This window comes from Drosophila hydei, unplaced genomic scaffold (genome assembly GCF_003285905.1).
Source record: "Drosophila hydei strain 15085-1641.00,03,60 unplaced genomic scaffold, DhydRS2 tig00000413-arrow-arrow-pilon, whole genome shotgun sequence".
NCBI classification, from domain to species: domain Eukaryota; kingdom Metazoa; phylum Arthropoda; class Insecta; order Diptera; family Drosophilidae; genus Drosophila; species Drosophila hydei.
The window spans coordinates 384632-407646 of record NW_022045725.1 but is presented as its reverse complement, the minus strand read 5'-3'; the positions used below and the strand labels follow the sequence as shown (position 1 = coordinate 407646).

Sequence of the window (23015 nt, the reverse complement as noted above, 5' to 3'; positions counted from 1 at the left end):
AATGTTCGTTGCATGTTCGTGCTGCTGCAGCGCCGGCAGTAGCGACAGCTCTATGTATTTTGTATTTCTTTTTGCGCTATTGTACACGTATATGAGTGAGTGTATGTATGTATTCGAATGTATACACACACAAAGCTGCTGCGCTGTTAGCGTCGCCGTCGACGTCGCTGCTATATATACACATACACAGTCAAACGCACACACACAGACACGCGCGCGCACTTACACACACGCACACATTTTTCAGTTGACTTCGTTGAAATAATTTTCGTAACAACGATCACACTCGTTTGTGTATTGCGAAGACGGGAGGACGTCTCGTCGCAGTCCGCAGAGCAGAAAGCAGCGTTTTTTTAGCGTCGTTTGTCGCCGTCGTCGTTATAGGCGTCGCGTCGGCGGTGTATAATCAACAAACAAAACATAAAAATATATATACATATATTTAAAAAGAATATTATATTCATATACATTGTATATAAGTGTAATAAGCGAAACAAATTATTACAAAAAGAGAAGTGATTATGCCGTTGTGTACATTTTTTTCAAGTTCTAATATCAACAATATCCCAAATTGTAAGTGAACAAAAAAATAGTGCAATATATCAATATAAATGTGTGAATGCAACTTAGTTTATATACAAATGTTTGACAGTTGCTTGTAAAAAGAAATTTGCAAAACAGAAAGCAAAAAGAAAAGAAAAAACAGGCAGTAGCAGTTGCTGCCGCCCGCTACACAGCAACACATACTATAAACAACAAAAAGTGCGCGCGAAAGAAACAGCACGATGTACAAACAACAACAACAACAGAAAAAGCAGCAAAAAAGTGGAAAAGCAAAAACAAAATAACATCAACAACATAGCAGCAAGCTGCACGTTTTGTTGTTGTGACTGTATTTGTGAGAAAGAGAGAAAAAGAGAGAGAGTGTATTCATATGCATGTGTGTGTGTGTGTGTGTGTGTGTGGCCAACGGCCGCGCCAGTGTTGCCATATCTGTGTCAGCTGAGCGCTGGCGCATGCCGGGCAAAGACAGCCAAAGAGCAAGAGTGAGAGACTGTGTCAATTTGCTGTCAGTTCGATTTGTTGTTTTTCTTTTTTTTTTTAGTTTTATTTGTGCTTATAAAAAATGTTATTATTTTTTCGCCTAATTGCAGCATTGGAAACATGAATTAAAGCTGCAAATATAAAAGTAAAAAAAAATACAAGAAAAAGAAAGTAAATAAAATATATAAACAGAGAGCGACAGAGAAGAAGAGAGAGAGCAGCAGCAGTAGCAGCCATGTCCAGCAGCGATGATGTGCAGATCACCAGCGTGATCGATGCTAATGGCCAGACGCTGCCTCTGCACGGCAACAGCTTGGGCGGTGCGCTCGGTCCCCCCGTTAAGCAGGAGGACGATGCCGAAATACGCGAATTGGCGGCCAAAATGAAGGAGCAGCAGAAACAACAAGCAGCCCAACAGGCCAGCCGTCAAGCAGCCATGCAGCATGCTAATGGTGGCGGAGTTGGCGGTGGTGGCGCAGCGGCAATGCAACCGCCATTAACCAATGGCAATGGCCAAACAAATATAATGAGCTACCTGTCTCGGCATCAGAAGCTACCTAACGGTACAATGCAAGTGGTGCCCGCATTGGCAGCCAATGGTCGTGCTAATGGTGCCATCATTGATAACAGCAACGATAAGAAATCATCGTCATCGTCATCGGGCGGCGGTCCGTGCGATGAGGAATCGATAAAAGGGCATTTTGGATGGGCGCAATTCGGAAAAGTATCGATACCCTATATATACAGACAATCGGAGAAGTATTGCTCGGTGCGCATGATTGAATTAAAGCTGCTTGGCAAGTATCTCAATTGCCTGCATCCGGACATCTATTCCAGTTGCACATGCGTGCGCAGCTATTATATAACCGATGCCGAAGCACGGCTCTTCATCGAGATTAATCACAAGCATTGCGATGGTGAATTTGGCCGTGACATTTTCACCCAAAAAGATTTGGTCGTCCGTCTCAGTGATGCCTCCAAATTCTATCAATTCCTGGACATATGCTATCGCAAACTGGTGGCTGGCAGCAAAACTCCGTCAGAGAAATGCGGTTTCATACGCATCAACAAGGAATCGGTGGTGCCGTACACCGTCCGCAACAGTCAGCAGGTGGTGCCACTTTTCTACTTCGAAGGTGAAACGGAGAATTTGAAGACCAAAGCGGAACTGCTCAATGGCTGGGATTTGGCATATTTGAAATTTTGCTGCAAAGTCCAGGGCATACGCAATGAGCTATTCTCTAGTGAAAACGTTGCCGTTATTTCACTAACCGACATCAAAAGCTACTTTCCCAATGGCACCGAGTTCGAGGACTATTGGCCCAGCAAGGTGGTCGATTCCAATTTGTTGATCGGCAATCGGGCCAATGTTAATAATTCGGTCAATTGGACCCGTCAGCCATCGGCACCGCCACCAAAAATCTCTGCCAGTGTCAACAGTAGCAGTGCTGTCAATGTACAAAAGTCGCAGCAGCAGCAACAACAGCAGCAGCAACAACAACAGCAGCAACAGCATTCGACAGCCGCCGCCGCCGCAGCGCAGCAGCAGCATTTGATGAAGCAACGCGCTGCTGTCGCCGCCGCCGCCGCTGCCAACGGCGTGGCCAATGGTAGCAACTTCCCATCGGCTGCTGCTGCAGCGGCTGCAGCGGCAGCATTCAATACGCACGCCGCGGCAGCAGCCATGCTGCAAACGCAGGGAAATACTCGCATGCTGACTCAAGCCACGGTCCAAGCTCTAGCCAGCGGTGGCTGGATGAATAGCCAAAACAATGTGCCGCAGCTACATGTCCAAATGTTGGTGAGTAATTTTGAATAGGGATGTCAAAAGATATTGACGCTGTATGCGTGTATGTAGTTGGGGAGCATATTTTATTTTCTTTACGATTTTTTTTGTACATAATTAATTAAATTATATAGAAATTCACAACTGTATCCTTATCACATCCAACGTGTACCATATACCATTGGGGTACACAGAGTATTTTTTTGGTACAATTGTACCACATGTGCGCAGCAAAAACACATCACATCACACTCTGGCATCACTGGCCTATGAGTGTGCTTGTGTACGTGCAGGCAAAAACAGTTCATTAATAAATGATTTAAAGATTAGCGCTTGTTGTTATTATGACAACATTTGTTTTTCTTTTATGCATTTGTTTTGCAGACAAACATATTTACATATATGAATATGTTAGCTTATATATATATATATATATATATATATATATATATCACATAACTATTTGTCAAATGTGTAGTTCATTTATTTGACCGTTAGTATTGACTGCTAAAATATGTCATTCCACTCTGAATATTGCAGAGTATGCAAAAAGTGCGTTTTGCAATGAATAGTAAGACTGCTAGAAAAATCAAAGAAATTAGAGTTCATAGATAAATCATAGATAAAAGTAAATAAAAACTGTTTTTACACTAGCTAAAAAAATAATGAGATAAATATTTATGTATTCCAATATTTCATGATTTATGTGTACATCTAAAATGGGGCATAACAATTTTTCTTCAACGGCAGACAACATATGTTCTAGTTATTCCTTTTTCTCTACCTATGATCAGAAGGAAATTAAAAAACATCAAGTTCAAACGAATCAGTCATGCTAGTGAACTGTTGATCGTTTGAACTGTGTTACCAGTTCACTGAGTTCAGCTGTTTTGCTTGTAGCGCAACCGTTTGGATTGTGATATTTATCAATGAAAGGATTGTGTTTACTCGTGCCAGGCTCTCTAGCTCGATAATTTGAAGGAAAGAACAAAAAAATGAGTCAGCAGCTCTGCCTTGTGTCCTCATGATAGCGTTTGTATGTGTGCATGTGCAAAGGAACAGACAATTAAATAATCAAAGCCTGTCGATCATAAGCATAACTGTAGTATAAAAACAAAAGAACAGCATATTTAGCCACGTCTCTGCAATCAACACATGCACAGATAATGTAAATAATGTAATATGAATGTGTGCATGTATGTGTAGGTATATTTAGCAGTTTTTTTTCTCACAGTTTGGCAATACAGCAGCGGCCCAGCCGCAGCAGCTTAGAAACTGGGTCATTCAGACGTACATACACACATGCATATATATGGGCTTGCATATACTCACACATGCACATTCATACATAGATTTACGTTATGCTCTCGCTGTAGTTAAAGTTGTTTGCCCGAGCAAATATATGCACACGTGTGTGTGTATGTGTGTGGTTGTGTTTTTGTTCTGTGCTTGGCAACCTGTTGAGGTTTATTTTATCTCGTACTCATTCGCTCACATGAGCTTATTACAATAATTTTTTTTTCACCATTCTTATTTCTTTTTTTTTTCTCTCCTGTGTTCTATTTGCAACCTGTAGGCGCAACAATCGCATGCGAATGCAAATCGCGGCGGCTATCGAGAACATATAAACAACATGATACTGGGTGGCAGCAGCCGTCAGCCGTATTCTTATAACAATCCTGCGATTTCGATGTCCTCCGTGAACAGTCACAGTGGCGGCGGTAATGCGCCGCCACCTCTGGTTCGTTCTGCTGCCGGACAGAATGCCAATCACATGTAAGTATTGACATGCAATCGATGAATCGATTGTTATCATTTTGTTGCTATCGATTTGTAACTGCGCCGTTTAAAACTTAAAAAGTTAATTAATTAATAAAATAATAAAAGCCATTTGCAATTACAGTTACAATTAGTTTTTGCTATTTACTTTGATTTTGCTTTTCTTTATATATGAGTGTATATATATATATATATATATATATATATATATATATATATATATATATATATATATATATATATATATATATATATATATATATATATATATATATATATATATATACCCAATATCATATTTATTGATTATCAAAAAAAAAAAAACCAAAACAAATATTTTTTTGCGCAGAAATTGTGTTTTTCAAATTTTGTTGTAATTCGTTTATTATGTGTACATGCATACATTACTTTTTCACTCTAAGTTAAGTTGAACATTTTTCTACCATTAGGGTGCCACACGATATAAGAACAAAAAAAAAAACCAAGATAAAAGCCGCAGAATGTGGTAATTCTTATTTGTTTTTTTTTTTCTAATTTAATTTTGTTCTCTTCTTCTATGCACCAATTGTTTTTTCATCTTAGTTGTAAAATAAAAAAAAACCTAAAACTTGAAGAGAAAACAGATTACCGAAATCGGCGTTTGTGCACGCATTTTATTTAATTTTAATACAAATTTCGACTGTGTTTACCATTTTTGATAAATAAAAAAAGTCTATATCATGTTATGAAATTATGAAAAATAAGCATTAAACGCATATATAACTTATTTGCTACAATTCCGTTTGCCCTTTTACCAACCTCACGTTAAAAAAAAAAAAATAAAAAAAAAAATAAAATAAAAAACAAAAAGTCACGCTACATTATTTTTCGTAATTTATTTCCAACACGCAAAACAAAAACAAAACAAAAATTAATTGTAATTATTGTATACAAAAAAAATCTTTTCCATGTTTTTCTTATTGTTGTTGTAGTAAAAAGAAAGAGAAAAGAAAAAAGTAAAAATATATATAAACGCTTTCTCATTGCATTCGATATTTTGTCACCGAGGAATAAGTATATATATATATAATATGTATATTATATAATATGTATATTTCACTAAGGGCGTCACTGCATATTATGTTTTTCAAAATATATATCCGAAACTGAAACAAATTAAAAACATATTTTGTCTACTTTCTCACAAGCTCTTTTGCATTACTAACACAGCTATAAAAAAATGAATTTGTTCAATATGGCATGCATTAGGGTGTCCATCTGTTTAAATACAGTTTTTTTTTTGCTACACAGTTATATAAAATGTAATAAGGGTAAACGTAATTAACACAGGACACGAAGCAGCCACGCACACACACTCACACCGACACATACACGCACACATACACACACACATATATATATATTTATATATACACATATTCATTTTGTAGTTTTTATATGTAGTTTCTTCACTTTTTTGTAGTTTGCATGCCTTGAACTTTAACGCTTTTTACGACAATTTTCTTAATTTTGATGCTTGCTCTAAAAAAAAAATTAATGGTGTCTACTTAGATATTTTCACTTTCTTTAACTTTAATGAGTTTAATGTGTTCGATGAAACGCTAATAGAAGAACTACAACATATTTTGAAAAACATGAATCCGCATTTAAAGCAATAAACAATATTTTTTGTTCTATAAAGAAACAATGTTTATTTTGATTATATATACACTATATATATATATGTTTGTTTATTATGAAATATTGTTATTGCTAATCTCTTATCGATATACAAATCATTTCATATATATATATATATATTTATATCTATATACATATATATCTATATGTATATTTTTATATGCAACTATACGTATATACATGCATACATTTGATCTTATGGCTGTGTGTACTGACTACCCCTAACTAATTTTGTCGCACTCGAATATGATATCGAAAAGAACAAAAATCGTAACTCGAACGTGAATCGAATTTACCACCAAACATAAAATTAAAATTAAAATAAAAATAAAATTAAAATAACTAAAAGCGACAACAACAACAACAAAAACAAAATCAAAATCAAAACCGACAGAAAATCGAATCACAACAAAAGAAAAAGCAACAACAAAAAACAAATACCGAAAACAAATGAAAATGGAATTTTAACAAAAAATTCTGGTGACAGGTATCCCACTACCCCCTATGGCAGAGAAACCAACAACAATCCACAAAGAACTCAACTACAACCTCAAACCCGGCCACAAGATATCAATCGAATTAACAAGAGCCGCAATCTAAACCAACTGCACAGAGTCAGATATCTAAACTATCCCCATACACAATGAAGAGCAGTAAGAGAAAGGGAGACAGAGAGCGAGAGAGCGAGGTAGAGAGACAGGGAGAGTGACAAAGACAGGGAACTGAGATATCAAGATAACATTATATATAATGCGTGTACAAGTTGATATAAATTTGGCAGACAAAATTCTCGCAGGCAAAATGTATTTATATATTCATATATTTTTTAAAATTATACATATATATACATATATATATATATATATATATATATATATATATATATATATATATATATGTATATATATCTATATATATATATATATATATATATATATATATATATATATATATATATATATATATATATATATATATATATATATATATATATATATATATATATATATAACATAGAGACTTGAAGCCATCAAAGGCCACATTAATGTACTTTAAGAAACTTTGATATGCCAAAAATCAATGAAGAAAAAATAAGATAAAAAAAAGCTGTGAAGCTGCAACTTGCAAGTTGCAAATAAATTAAAGAAATTTCACTGCACACACACACACACACATACAATCATTGAACATGTTAATTTCGATGTGTACAGAATACACATACACATACACATACACATACACATACACATACACATACACACGCACACATATATACACACACATATATACACACACACATATATACACACACACATATATACACACACATACACATATACACACACACACATACACATGCATACATACACGTTTAACGTTCAGGGATACTTAGTAAAAAATAAATAAATTAAAACCAAATACAAAAGCATACTGTTCATATAAGTGTTATATTTATAGTGTTTTGATCGAATTCGTTGAAACAAGTTGAATCTTAATTAAGTAGGGCAACGCTTGGCTGATAATATTGGCTGCAACAGCAAGAAGATGAGCACGCAACGTTGCAAATAATCGATAAAGACTTAGCGATAAATGCATTTGTTTTTTTTTTTTAAATAAAACAAAAAACAGCTGTGAGTGTGTGCGTGTGTTTGTTAACATTAAAGTATTGTTAGGCGCGTATCAACAAAATTTGAAAAATGCTTGAAAAACAATCAAAATGAGAAGAAAAGAAAGAAAAACAAATACAATTATATATATATAGAAAAATTAAAAAAAAAAAAACTAAATAAATAAAAAACTGGAAATTTTGCAGCCAAGCTAAATGCGACTCATGTATTGTATATAATGTTTCTAGGTCAAATGTCGAGCAATCACTGGTGCAACAACAACAACAACAACAGACACAACAACAGCAACAACGACAACAACAACAACAACACCATAGCACATTTAACCATGCACAACAACAACAACAACAACAACACTCCCCAAACACGCACAGTTCACGTGGCCATCATGGCCATGTCCTTGCCAACAATAATAACAATAACAATAATAATAATAATACGCACAACAACTCCTCCAACAACAACAACAACAACAATAACAACAGCAGCTCCTCAAATGCCGGCAACAGTGCCTCAGCAGCTGCTGCTGCCGCTGCCGCTGCCGCCGTCGCTGCTAACATGCACGTCCTGCTAGGCAGTCCCTTCAATTATAATATGCCGTCAACTCGTGCCGACTATACAAACCTGGCGCTTTGGAACCAACTGACGCCCACACAGCGCTTGATTCTGACGCAGCAAATGAAGGGTGCCAACGCCGGCTCCAGCGGTGGCGGTGGCGGTGGCAGCGGCGGCAGCAGCGGCGGCAACGCGTCACCGAAATTAACGCATGGTTCCACATTAGGTGGCAACTTTCCGGCGTTGCCATCGTTGCCACTGGACACCGATCTGATCACAATGCTCGACTACAATAATCCGAACAAGCAGGCGAACAGCAAGAGCAACAGCAGCAGTGGCAACAGCGGCAGCAGAGCAGGTGGTGCATCGAGTGGCACCTTTACTAAGCCCACTGTGCCGCCATTAATATCGGACGAGCATCATCAACAACAGCAGCTACAGCAGCAGCAGCAGCAGCAGCAGCAGCAGCAGCAGCCAGCACCACCAACTGGCAGAAAGCAGCGTGCAGGTGGTGCTGGTGGTGTCACTACAATACCCTTGAACTCCACTCAAGCATTGGAGGATTTCGAGAAGAAGTTTAATATGACGGACGAGATGCGAGCCGTAATACACAAGGTGATAGCCAATCCAGATCTCTCCACCTCCATACAGACCAATGCGAACAACAACAACAACAACAATAGCAATAATAATAACAATAATAATAATAATTCACATCCGCTCAACGCGTACATTTCGCCACCCATGTCCCCGGCGATTGGTGGTGCAAATGTGACCACCTTATCGCTGGCATCGAATCCAAACGTGACCATCACACCGCAGTTGCCGGGGCATTTTCTGCACTCGCCGTCCAGCTCGTGCTCCAGTTCGAGTGCGTCCACGACGGCTGCCTCGCCGCTGGGCAACAACAACCACAACAACAACAACAACAACAACAACGGCAGCAATGGTGGCGGCGGCGGCAATAGTTGTGTAAATGGTGGTGCGGGTGGGGCACGGCAAAAGAGTGTGATATGCTCAACAAAATCAAATGCATTGCCGTTGGCCATATTGTCGCTGGCGGGGAGTGGCGGTAACGTCGGTAGTGGGGGTGGCAGTGGGAGTGCCAGTGGTGGGGGTGGTGCGCGTCACAAACAACAACAGCAACAACAATCGATTAGCGGTTACGGTCGTCAGTCACACAGTCATCAGCCATTTAGTATCAGTGGTGTTGCTGGTGGTGGCAATTGCCATTTGGATATTGGCATTGCCAGCACCACAATCACGCCCAGCACAACGCCCACTGATGTTATCGATTTGTCTTCATCCCGAAGGTCGCTAGCTGCCTCAACATTCCATCAGCAACAACAGCAGGCAGCCGCAGCCGTGCAGCAGCAGCAACAGCAACAGCAGCAACAACAGCAGCAGCAACAGCAACAGGCTGTCGCGGCACAGCACCAGCGCATGTCCGCCGCATTGGCTCACCATGCCCAGCATCTGCAGCAGAATGGCGGACATAGTGGCAGTGGCAGCGTGGGCGGCGGTGGCGGCGGTTCATCTTCCTCGAATGGCGGCAGTTCGTCTGGCGGCAATAACAGCGCCAACAGCGCTTCGATGCATCTGCAAAGGCATGCGGCACTGGCGGCCGCTGCATGCTCCAGTGCGTCCGGCGATGGGGCACATCGGTTGTCTGTCATACCGGAGATATCCACCAGCAACATGAACCCAACGCCGTACAAGGTGCGCAAGGTGTGCGTCGACAAGCATCTGGTGCCCTGCATCAACATGAAGGCCTACAATGAATCCGAGCAGCTGATGACCCTCACCGAATTCCAGAAGAACTTCTTTCCCACTGTCGCACTGGATCATTGCAAGCGGCTAATCGAGGCGCTCGGCGTTGAGCTATACAAGGCGAATCGGTAAGTGGCCCATACACATATAGATATATATTATAGTGGCGAGTAAAGCAAGGCTTTGAAGTATATCTATTAGCGAATAAAGTTGTTGAGAAAGTGAATAGAGATGAATGAACGAATGAGCAACGAGACGAACTAGCGATGAAGTTGACTAATATAGACAAGTTTATCAGGTATTACAGGTAACGAGTTCGAAGTAGCGAGTAGACGAAGTAATCAGTTGAGGCAAGTGGCAACTGAAAATAAGCGATAAATGTTAGGCTAAAACTAACGAGTAGAAGCAGCGAGTAAATAAAATGACTAACTAGTGCAACGAGATAGTTTAGTTGGTGCCACGGTATATACATAAGTATGTATACCTTACGATAGTAGCGATTAGATACGAATAGCTGCTGGAGAGTGAAGTAAGCTAGGGTATATAAGTATACCAGGATATATATGAATGTGTCTGAAAGTAGCGAGTGAACGAACAAAAAGGCTAACGAGAATGATAGCGACTGCAACACGATTACTAATTGCAAAACTAACACTCTCTTCCCTGCCCCCCTCTCTTTCTGTGTGTGTCTTCCACACAGGCGACAGGTGCAAATACTGATGGAGTACGATCGTTCCTACAATGAGAATATGCCGCTGGTACAGGTGCGCGACATCATTAAGTACATGACGCAGTTGACATTCATGACACGCCAATCGGAGCAGCCGCCGTCGAAGCGCACACGCACAAGCTAGGAATTAAGCTGGGGAGCACAACATTTGCCAACATCAACACCAACACCGACAGCAACAACAACAACAGCAGCAACATCATCATCATCAGCAGCAGCAGCAGCAGCAGCAGCCACAGCCACAGACAACAATAACATAATGACAACAAAAACAACAGCTACAGACAAACAACATAAGACAACACCCGCATCTCATCACATGGCTCATTTGGCACCGCCACCAGCACCACAACAACAACAACAGCAACATCAACATCAACATCAATTTCAACTTCAACATCAACATCAGCTTCAGCATCAGCATCAACAACAAAAACAACAACAGCAACACTATCAACCAACAGCAACACACAGCAGCAACACATACGAAATGTTGTACTCCCACAACCAACAACCGCACCGCCCGCACCCGCCGCCAATTGAGCTGCGCGCAACACAAGCAACAGCAGCAGCAGCAGCAGCAGCAGCTGCTGCAGCAACAACACGCCAGCAACAGGAGCAACAGCGCCAGCTAAAGAAGCGACAACACGCTAGAAGCGGTAATAGCACCACCGGCAACAGCACCACTGCCAGCAGCAGTAGCAGCTGCAGCAGCAGCAAAAGCAATCGTACCGCTGCTCAACAAATGGCCGAGGCGGAGCATGCTTATTTGTCCACGCTCTATGGCAAGGCAGCAGCTAACATGCTAAGTCCGCCGCTGAGCGGTGCTCCTATTGCTGCACAGCAGGAGGCGCGCCGTAGCAGCGCCTTTGACTGGAGTTTGGGTACTCATCAGCAGGATGCAGCAGCAACCCGTCACCAGCAACAGTTGCAGCAGCAACAACAACAACAGCAGTTGCAGCAGCAGCAGTTGCAACAGCAGCAGCAACAACAACAGCGAGCACGTCGCGGTGCACCACTAGAGGCGGCCAACACGCGTGTGGCGGCTGTGGCAGCAGCCGCCGCGGAGCGTCAGCAACGGCAGGCGATCATGCATCGCCGGCATAGCATTTGCGCCGCTGGCATTGCCAGCCTGTCGCCTGCTTCGTCCACGCACTCGTCGTCGACGGCGGCGTCACCGACAGCAGCTGCTGCCGCATTGGCAGCAGCCTCCTATTACGGCGCCTTCTCGGCGCCCTACCATCATATGAATGCAGCGGCAGCGGCAGCAGCAGCGGCAGCGCATCATCATGCGCACGGACAGCCATCGCCAACGATTTATCCGCCAACGCCGCCGCCGTCGGCGCCCTGGGTGCATCCCTGGTATGCGGGCGACGCCTTCTGAAAGGACACGCGCGAACGCACGCACTCACGCACGCATGCACGCAAATGATACAATGTAAATTTATAGTCTATACCTAAGTTTATTTATTAATTTGTTTCAATATAACAATAATATTTTTTTTATTTTTTTTCCTAGCTTGTAAGTAGGTTAACTAATTTTCTTGGCATAATATGTCGCAAAAAGTAAAAGTAAATTGTTTATCGATAGTTACACGAAGCGAAGTAAATATATCTAAATATATATATATATATAAATATTGATGACAGCGCCAACACTAAACCCAAACCAAACTATTGTTAATTTTGCTATTTCGTTTGTGTTGAAAAAAAAAAAACAAAAATTTCAAACTGAGAACTCAAAGAACTGATTACATTAAAACCGCCACTTAAACAAAACAAACGAATACAAAATAACTTAAGCATTCTTCAAGGTCAACACACACACACACACACACACACACACACATTGAAAAATTCGCTTCGGTCTTAAATGCGCGCGCTGCCCGCTCGTAATAGCAAAAGAAAAAAAAAAAAACAAAAAACTATATATAATAATAATAAAAAACAATTTACTGAAAAAAACATTTACCGACTGCATAGTTTATAAATTAAATTCATTTTTCATGTGTTTACGCATAAACAAATTATATAAAGTCATTAATATGTAATTCTAAGCAAGAAATTCAATTTCTTGCAAAAACTACTCGTAAACAAAGATAAAAAAAAACAAACAAAACAAAAAGAATATGAAAAATATAATTCAAATTGTACTATAAAGAAATTCATATGCAGTTTGTGTCGAGTTCTCATCGTCACAAACAATGTTAAAATATGTTCCATATAAGCAACAAACAACTACTTATGTACTTTGTAAATTAACAATATCCAAGTCTTAAAATTTATTATAAACCAAACACAAACACACACAGACACAGACACAGACACAGACACAAAGAAACATAAAAAGTATATATGTTAAAAACATACAAAAAATAATATTGCTTATGTTATATATATACATGCTTATATATATATATATATATATTTATATAAGTATATATATAAATATATGTGTATATATATATATATATATATATATATATATATATATATATATATATATATATATATATATATATAATATATATAATATATGTATATGTGTAAGTTATATAAATAATATCCGTTTTATGGATTATTTGGCAAAGAACAAGCTAAACATATTTATTTGTATTAAACATTTTTTATTCTCTTCTATATATATGTATATATATGTATATGTATATATATGTATATGTATATATATATATATATATATATATATATATATATTTATATATATTAGACTATACTAGACATATATTTTTTTGTGCTGTTATTAAATTAGATTTGGGGGGAATATGAATTTTAAGAGATTTCAACTTTCGTTTCAGTTTTATACTACACACACATGCACACACGTATATATATACATATATACATACATACATACATACATACATACATACATACATACATTTATATATTTTTATTGTTAGTTGAAGCCGTCAAAGTATTTATAAAACACTATATATATATTATTTTTTTCTTGTTTATTATTTTTATTTCAAGACCAGCAAAAAATAAAATTTACTAAATGAACTTGCAGAAAAATTAAGCAAAATAAATTTAAAAAAATGAGAAAAGCTAAAAATTATATGAACCATGTTTATTAAATTGAATTGTTTGGCGGGTTTCCTAAATTAGGCTTGGGTGGCAATGCTGTAAAGTACATGTGTTGCAAAACGTGCAATTTAATATCGATATATATATATATATTTATATATATATATGCATATATCGATATATTGCCTCTAAATGCATAGCTTGTTAAATGCAACCCTGTACAGCGGCCAGCCAACAAAACATTCATATAAATAATAATAATAATAAAGCGCAACGCACGGCCCCGAGGCGTCGCCATACAACGTCAACGCAATGGGTTTTCCGCGCATTCTCAGCAAGAACAATAAAATTTATACAAAACTCGGTGAGTTTTGCCTGTCGGGCGATAGCTTCTGGATCGTCTGCCACACATGCCAGGAGGAGCTGCAAACACAGGACGCCTTCTGGAAGCACATCCAAGATGAGCACAATTTTCTGCACGGCCTCGCCAAGGTAAGCGCCAGAGCAAGAAACGAACTGTGATCATAATGCTGACATGCTTCTGCATTGCCTTCTCTTATTTGTTTGCTTTCTTTTGTTATTTTGGCGCCCAAAATGTTTGTTTTCATATGTTTGTGTTTGTGTAAACAGGAGCACGGACGCAGTTCCAGCTATTGTTTGACGGATGTGGAGACGGCTGGAACAAGTGGCACAACAACGTTGCCAACTAGCATGCCCATGCCGCTGGCCTTGTATCACTGCCCCAAGTATAGCGAGGATGAGCAGGAGCAGGAGCAACAGCAGCAGCAGCAGCAGCAACAACAGCAGCAACAGCACCAACAGCACCAACAGCTGCAGCTTCAACAGCAGCAACAACAACAACAACAGCGGGACGCGGCCAAGGATCTGGCTGATCTGCATGCTGTGGCAGTTGCGGCTGCTGGCGAGCACAGCGCACGCAGTAGTAGCAGCAGTGTCGGAGGAGGGAATGGTGGCGGTGGGGGCAGCATCGATATCAAAGTGGAGCCCAGTAGTTTGACTTTGACGTCAGAAATGCAGGTGGCAGCCGTAGCCGCAGCAGCAACAGCAGGGAGCAACGCAAACACCACAATTTATCATTTGTCGCAAGTGGTGCCGGTGCCGGTGGCACCACCGCCGCCGCCGCCATCAACGTCCTGCTTTGTGAATGCGGGCACAGCGACACCAACAACGAGCACAACAATAACAACAACAGCAACGCCACCGCCGCCACCACCGTTATCGCATGCCGCACTGGCCGGCCCAGTGGTTGGCAGTACGAATGTTAATGTTAATGTGAACGCGAATGCTAACGCTGCTGCGGCTGCTGCGGCCGCCGCTGTGGTGCTGCAGCAATCATGCATGCCACTGCTAGCCGGCGGCCAGGAGCTGATGCCGAAGGACTCGAATAGCACAACGGCCAGTGCGAGCAGCGCCGTCTCTTCGGACGATGGAGAACGTTGGTATATCTGCGATTACGACACCTGTGGACTGAAATTCAAGTACAAGTCGCGCATGGAGCTGCATCGGGTGGTGCACAGCAAGGAGCGGCGTTTCAACTGTGATATGTGCAGCGCCTCCTTCAAGCAGTCGTGCAATCTGTCCACGCATCGGAAGAAGAAGCACATGATAAGGGGCATAAAGAGCGAGCTCCTACCTCAACGCTTCTAATGTGCAGAGCTTTACTCTTCCTCCCCGCTGCCCAAGGACCAAGTGCAAAAACGCGCCCTCCCCCAACCACCCGACACATCCCATTCAAACCGAAATCCCATCCATCTAGGCCATATTCTAATATATACTTTTTTTTCCTTATGTTTCGTTCATAAGTTTTGCAATTTTTTTTTGTTTTAGTTTGTTCAGTTTTGAAACGTTATAAATATTCGAAATAAGTTGTATACCTAATGTATACATATATATATATATATATAAATATATATCTATATATCTTAAGTTTTAGTCCCTGGTCCCGCCCTCCCACTTCCTCTCCCACTTAGCGTTAAGCATATGTTTAAGTGAGGTTATGTTAATCTCTATGGGCATAGGAAATTGGTGTACTTAAGCCGATTTTTAGACTGTGCATTAACATATATGTATGTATGTATGTATGTATGTATGTTTTATATGTGTATGTTTACATACCTTATGTTCTTATAGCTGTAAATGCAAATTTTTATGTAGTCGTTAAGCAAAGGACTTTACCGTTAACAATTAAGCGTGTATTTGTAAACAGCCAAAACACAAAAGTGAAATGATAATGAGGATGAATCAAAATGATGAATAATAACAGTTAAACAAACCGTTAGTCAGTTGTTAGCAATTACATAACGTTACAGTTTTTTTATCGAAAATATGTCAAACAATGCGATCAATCCAAGCAAAAAAAACACAACAAAATACATACCTTCTGATTGTTCAGCTAACGGTGCTTGCTCTCTTTTAAATTGGTGCTGCTAAATATCCCATTTTCAGTTTTATAAAACTTATCCATTTTTATTAATTTCCCCTTAAAAGTGCTCTAAAAATACTGGCTGGTTTGTGTCTGAGCTGTTAATTTTCATTTTTATAGAACGGTATTTTTAAGTATTTCCTCTTTTAAGTCCACTCTTATACTGGCGCTGCAAAATGTTTTAGTTTATTTCCCTTGAAAAGTCCTCTTTCTTTTCACTATCATAAAATACAGGCTGGCTTGGGTCTGAGCTGTATGGTTTCAGTCTATGCTGAATGTGCGGCGTGTTTTTAGTACTTGACTTTCAGCTATTTACCAATTCGCCGGATTCGTGTCCTAGCTGCTATAAAATGTAGCACATACATAAACCACAAAATGGCCGCTGCTAGCAAGGTCACGTTTTTATTTTAAATATGAACATTTTCTTCGTAAGTTTTTAATGTATTCCGGTGTCTTTAGTGCTAACTTATTTTCCTAACACAAATTCGTTGAACTAGAAATAGTTATAGTTTAATTGTTCAAAAATCAAATCAAGCCTTAAAGAGATCCTTAAACAGTATGTCTCTTATTGACGTCTAAGTGATCGACAGTAAATGTTATTTTGTAGTATCATTCAATATAAACTTACATATGTGTATGTTACTCATGTGTGTGTTGCATTAAATGTTGCAGCGCAGAAGCTGAATGCTTCAAGACGTGCGTACTGAAGACTCTTCAATTTCAATGAACGAAAGAGCGTGCTGAAGTATAGATATGTGTATGTATGTATTGGTATTGGCATTGCTGGTGCTGTGCGTGTGAATAGCTGAGCGCAAATGTGTTGAAAGCATAGTGAAGAGGAAGAGCGTTACTCCTACACACACACACGCATGAAAAGGAAGGCGTAAATGAAGCGGAAATTGAAATGTGTGCAGCAAACGAATGTACGCACTAGATTTTAGAAAGGTTTTTTGTGTTGATGTCTGCGCTGCGTTATATTGTACATATGTATGCACACACACACTCATCGATATGTGTGCCTCTGTCTCTTTTAAGCAGATACAATCAGGTGTTCATGATACACACGCCCACACACTCATACGGGTGAAACTTGAGTTGCTTGCCCAAAAAAGTATGCTACATTAGTTGCTCATCGCAGTCCAATTAAACGAGTTAGTTGAGTCGTTCAGCTTTTTGTTCAGTTCAAGAATCGTTCGCTTCGTTCATTTGAGTCGCATTATCGGCTCTTCTGCTCATGCAAGTTGTAGTTTGGTTATTTTGTCTTACTATTGATTCATAGTGGCTCCTATGAGACCCTTGTTTGTTGACAAGAAACTGCACAACAATTGCATTTAAAAACAAGCAAAATTCATATGAATAGTAACAACAATAAATTTAACAGAGATATTCTTAAAATATTTATTTTGTTTTCATTTCACTAAATCAACAAACTAAAATTAAAAATTGTTTAATTATATCTGCAATGCTCGCTTTTTATACCATGGTGAAGCGGGCAGTTGGAGAGTTGGTGCCAAAGAGAGCATTAACAGTTAAGCTGTTGCTACTTAAACACATTATCTGCGTCTCTCTCCCTCTTCCTTCGCCTTCTGTCTCACACTTTGCACTTGCACTTGCTCAGTCAAAACTATTATTCAACAAGTGCGAGTGGGAGACGAAGATAATTTGCAATTAGGCTCTTGCTGTATCGAAGTGCTAAAAATTCAAGCCACTGTGAAAAGGCTTATCCACAGTTCCAATTAAAAGCGTAACAATGTGTAGCGTAACAATGTGTGTGTGGGTGCATGCGCTGGATTAAGTTGAAGCCCCTACCAAATCAAATTGAATTTTTGCTTGTTGCAGTTGCGCCGCGTACTTTCCATTTTACTCTCCATAATCAGTGTCAATCAACCAGTTGCATGCGCATGCGGGTATATTCGACTATGAGTACTTAAAATTATATTTTGATCTTGACATAGGGTCATGTAGGGTCAATTCTTGCCACGAACTGGTTCCATTCGATTAAGTAATTTATAGTCTAGCTGCAAATTTGCGACTTTGACGCCTATCGATAAATTTGGTTTTAAATGGTAACTTAAGCGACTTACCCCGCAGTTCCTACAGAGTATCTATGCTCTGACATTGGCTTAAAGTCACATGTGATTTTATCTGTCAACTTTTACATTGTTTTCAGTTGCTATTTAGCGCAGTTGCTATGCAATTTCAGTTGCAGCTGCAGCTGCTGTTGCCGTTGCCGTTGCCGTTGCCGGTGCCGTGGCTCTTTCTCGGCTAACAGCGCGCTGAGTGATGAAACTCGTAACTGTTTGTGATAACTTTGGCGTCTAATTAGAGCGCTCATTTTCCAGGAATGGGCAATATTCTGGAAACAAAGATGTTGACATGGCTCCTCTAGCGTTTGCCATGGTTGCTAGGTGCATGTCCTTGAATTCCAATGTATATAATGAATGAGAGCTGAACAACAACAACAATAACAACGACAGCAGCAAACAACTTTTCATGCAAAACGAGAAAAGCGTGCAATTTATGTGCAGCGCTGAGCTGGGAATTCGAAGCTAACCTAACTTAATTTGAACCTAACCTCAATGTGCATTATTTATCACCAGCTGCAGTGGCACACAGCACAGCACGGACGTGTGTCCAGTATATATGCATGCAACAGTTGCAACAATGCAGCTCGTCCATAAACCAGCAAATGCACAATTAATTACGTTGTCGAAACTCGAGCTGAGCTGCATGGATACGCCTGCATGAGTAATACCCCTGGGTCGTCAAGCAGTACTACTGACGCACCGCTTCACATTCAATTAGCTCCAACTCTGGTCAACAAGCTGGCAAACTGACAAACTGACGAACGGGTGAACTGAGTAATGTGTTCGCATATCCAATTGGAAAAATTGAACACTCTTTGCAGTTAATTGAATCATTCGGCCCGACGTCGGCTGAAGTCCGCCATTTTGTAAATCTGAAACACCAAAAGACCGTTAGCAGCCGTAAAATCTATTTCGAATTGCAATTTGGCGCTGACAATCAGTTTTGGGAAATTTACTCCGCCTACTCTCGCACTGCGCTCTCTCGCCTTCCAGTGTTGGAAATGTAGTGTAGGCAATGCTAACACACGGCATATGCATTCGCTGGCTCAACAAGCTGCTAAGCCTAAAGAAGTCATTCACCACCTGATATATAGGTATAGATTATAATGGTTATATATATGCTTGTTTAGGGCAACGACACGATGTAGCTCCCAACCAATGAGCTGTGCATATGCTTACGTGTGCGTGTGTATATGTTTGATATATATGGTATCTGTTAGTCGGTCACTTCCAACTAAAGAACTTTTACTTGTTCAAAAATGATATTAAAAACTTATATTAATTAAACTTATTTTTAAAATTTAATTTTTATTTTTAAATTTATTAGTTCTATATGCTTTGCATGCTGAAAGGCAGCGCATTGTGTAGTCGGTGCAGACCATTGGCTCAACTTCCAAAGCATTTCCAGTGGTTGCTCTTCAGCTTGGGGAAATTTGCTCTTATTTTGCCACTGTTTAGTTCGAGCAGTCGAATATGTTGCCCTCTTGCTCACACACACAGACGCAGACACAGACACAGTGAGAGTGTTGGATAGACTTGGTTCTTAGGCACGCTTAAAAACAGTTACATGTGGGATAACGTAAAGGATAATGCAAAGGATTTAAGCTACTTGCCGTCAATGTCAGTCGCTGAGACGCGTGGTCTCTCTCTCTCGTTATGTATGTGTGTGTGCGAGGTTAAGTAGCATGCAGGTAAATGTGGCCGCGATGTTGCGATTGAGCCTTGGGCGTGGGGCATCTCTGGATTATGTGACTTAGCCAAATGCCGTCTCAAGGGCATAGCAACGAAACACATAGCCTACTTATGAGCGCGCTCTGCTCACGCAGTAGACCATGGACGTGGAGGGAGGGGTGCTGGTATTTGGCAGCTATGATTGGTTATGGCAGGCCGTTCAATTGAGCCCCATTGAAACGTTGGACATAACAATGGATGCGAAGCTGAAGCAACACGATTTCTCGACAATGGACTCGAGCATGACTCATCCAGAACGAACAATATAGCTTAACCTGTGCAGAGGTGGGGGCTGCCGTGGGTGTATTTCATGTGAAACAAAAGTTTTTTTGATGTGTTCGTTTTGTTTTTAAAGAAATTGGGCAAAGTTTTATGGAATTTGTTTTCGGATGCAGCTTGCTTATTTCATTTTCTGTTTTCAAATTTTCCGCGAGGAAGATGAAGAAAGTGTTTTATGGCTTTACATTTATGTTTTTGGAGCATTAGAAACGCGGCTCGCCGACGGAAAACAATAATATTTGGACTTAGCTCAGGTCGCAGGCTCGAAAACTTAAGCCGTAGACGTAAAGCGGAAGAAATATGTTATATAAAATATATATTTTTATGCATATTTCCGGGAATGTTGCTTCAGCATTGAATCTGCCTTTTTATGGGCTTCTTGCCCGCGTTGTTAACTTTTGAAATTGTTTTTGGCAATGCATTAAAAAAGTTTCACAGCATCCATATGCCAGATGTGTGTGTGGTGAGGCACAGCCAACTTAATGAACTAATTAGTTGGCTAAGATCGCAGTTTTATAGCGTTTAGACTTCGTGTCCAGTCGCGTGCGGCAGGCGGCAGGTGCTGAGGCGCAGCCAACTTAATGCTGTAATCAAATGCTTAACAAACTTTGTCTTGGGTCAATTAGAAATTGTCTGCACTTAGAAGTGCTCAAGCGCAGCCAACTAAATGCCACCAATTAAATATCTAGTTTCCTTCCCTTTCTACTCAAACTGAATACCAAGAATGTATTCTGTTTTTTTTTTGCACTTAGAAAATACAAGAAATTGAGTGAATGTTGAGAAAATTGAGAGATTTGAGAAAGTAATTGAGATAAGTACGAATGGGACAATGGGTTGACCAAATATGACAGACTGTTATACATTAGGTGACCAAATATGACAAGCTGTTATATAATAGGGTGACCAAACATGTCAAACTCTTATACAATAGGATTACTAAATATGACAGACTGTTATATAATGGGTTGACCAACTATGACAGACTGTTATACATTAGGTGACCGAATAAGACAAGCTGTTATACTATAGGATTACTAAATATGACAGACTGTTATATAATGGGTTGACCAACTATGACAGACTGTTATACATTAGGTGACCGAATAAGACAAGCTGTTATACTATAGGATTACTAAATATGACAGACTGTTATATAATGGGTTGACCAACTATGACAGACTGTTATACATTAGGTGACCGAATAAGACAAGCTGTTATACTATAGGATTACTAAATATGACAGACTGTTATATAATGGGTTGACCAACTATGACAGACTGTTATACATTAGGTGACCAAATATGACAAGCTGTTATATAATAGGGTGACCAAACATGTCAAACTCTTATACAATAGGATTACTAAATATGACAGACTGTTATATAATGGGTTGACCAACTATGACAGACTGTTATACATTAGGTGACCGAATAAGACAAGCTGTTATACTATAGGATTACTAAATATGACAGACTGTTATATAATGGGTTGACCAACTATGACAGACTGTTATACATTAGGTGACCAAATAAGACAAGCTGTTATATAATAGGGTGATCAAACATGTCAAACTGTTATACAATAGGGTAATCAAATATGACAGACTGTTATACAATAGGGTGACCAAATATGACAAACTGTTATACTATAGGATTACTAAACATGTCAAACTGTTATACAATAGGGTAACCAAATATGACAGACTGTTATACAATAGGGTGACCAAATATGACAAACTGTTATACAAAAGAGTGACCAAATATGACAAACTTTTATGCCATATACTGCCCAAATATGACAGACTGTTATACAGTAAGGTGACCAAATAGATTATAGATTATAGATATGCAAGACTGTTATACCGAATGTGGACAGCTTTAATTTTGGGAATTATTTGAGGCACAGCCAACCTAGTGCGCATATTAAATGCTTTGGCGTTGCCAGACCGCGTTCAAGTAACAAAACTCACTTAATAAAAATGAATGAAATGAATTTCTGCGATGAAAAAGATGTAACAACAATTCAATTCAAGTGTATATATGTCTGAGTGTATGTGGGTGTGTGTATGTGTGGGTGTATGGGTGTGTGTGTGTGCTGTTTGGCTTTTGTGTGTGCCATTTTTGTCCATTTGTGCGCTTTGTTCTCTAATGCAGAGCAGCGCAGAGCTCTCAGCGCCCCTTTGTCTCTTTGTTTATGTGTTTGACGGAGGCATTTTTATTTTATTACATATTTTTCTTTTAATGTAATTTATTTGATTTGCTTTCGCCTGGCTTTTTATCTACTGACCTCTCCTTGCCCTCCACACACACATTCTCCCTGTCTCTCTCTCCCACTCCTCTAGTACTTCTCTGTTGGGCCGGAACATTCATTTGATTTTGTTATTTGGCACTTAGCTCTGGCCTTTGCCAACTATGTATACCCTGCCCTTGGTTGGGCATCAACGTCATTTACAACT

General features: G+C 39.6%; 3 protein-coding genes across 4 annotated transcripts; all 3 read left to right on the top strand.

Annotated features, from left to right (window-relative positions):
* The first annotated feature begins 275 nt into the window (after positions 1-275).
* LOC111597223 (uncharacterized protein DDB_G0283357) lies at positions 276-11178 on the top strand. Of its 2 annotated transcripts, XM_023311809.2 has the most exons (5): positions 276-573; positions 1155-2845; positions 4407-4606; positions 8145-10370; positions 10943-11178. In XM_023311809.2, the coding sequence occupies exons 2-5, from the start codon at positions 1280-1282 to the stop codon at positions 11094-11096; spliced, it is 4146 nt and encodes a 1381-aa protein (XP_023167577.2). In that variant the 5' UTR covers positions 276-573; positions 1155-1279; the 3' UTR covers positions 11097-11178. The 2 variants fall into 2 exon arrangements, with proteins under 2 accessions (XP_023167577.2, XP_023167578.2); XM_023311810.2 differs by lacking the exons at positions 8145-10370; positions 10943-11178 and adding an exon at positions 6777-7082 and having other exon boundaries at positions 277-573.
* A 212-nt stretch (positions 11179-11390) lies between these two features.
* On the top strand, positions 11391-12885 carry LOC111597225 (ras-interacting protein RIP3-like). Its single transcript, XM_023311811.2, has one exon. The coding sequence runs from the start codon at positions 11463-11465 to the stop codon at positions 12354-12356; it is 894 nt and encodes a 297-aa protein (XP_023167579.2). The 5' UTR covers positions 11391-11462; the 3' UTR covers positions 12357-12885.
* A 1344-nt stretch (positions 12886-14229) lies between these two features.
* Positions 14230-15795, top strand: LOC111597287 (AT-rich binding protein). Its single transcript, XM_023311903.2, has 2 exons — positions 14230-14512; positions 14651-15795. The coding sequence occupies exons 1-2, from the start codon at positions 14333-14335 to the stop codon at positions 15686-15688; spliced, it is 1218 nt and encodes a 405-aa protein (XP_023167671.2). The 5' UTR covers positions 14230-14332; the 3' UTR covers positions 15689-15795.
* Positions 15796-23015: the final 7220 nt, after the last annotated feature.

What these genes read in the sequence shown, in the direction of transcription:
- LOC111597223 (XM_023311809.2), top strand. Translation starts at nt 1,280, where the DNA reads ATGTCCAGCAGCGATGATGTGCAGATCACCAGCGTGATCGATGCTAAT. An exon ending in AGCTACATGTCCAAATGTTG is followed by an intron (nt 2,846 to 4,406) that starts GTGAGTAATTTT and finishes TGCAACCTGTAG; the next exon opens with GCGCAACAATCGCATGCGAA. An exon ending in GGACAGAATGCCAATCACAT is followed by an intron (nt 4,607 to 8,144) that starts GTAAGTATTGAC and finishes TAATGTTTCTAG; the next exon opens with GTCAAATGTCGAGCAATCAC.
- LOC111597225 (XM_023311811.2), top strand. Translation starts at nt 11,463, where the DNA reads ATGTTGTACTCCCACAACCAACAACCGCACCGCCCGCACCCGCCGCCA.
- LOC111597287 (XM_023311903.2), top strand. Translation starts at nt 14,333, where the DNA reads ATGGGTTTTCCGCGCATTCTCAGCAAGAACAATAAAATTTATACAAAA. An exon ending in TTCTGCACGGCCTCGCCAAG is followed by an intron (nt 14,513 to 14,650) that starts GTAAGCGCCAGA and finishes TTGTGTAAACAG; the next exon opens with GAGCACGGACGCAGTTCCAG.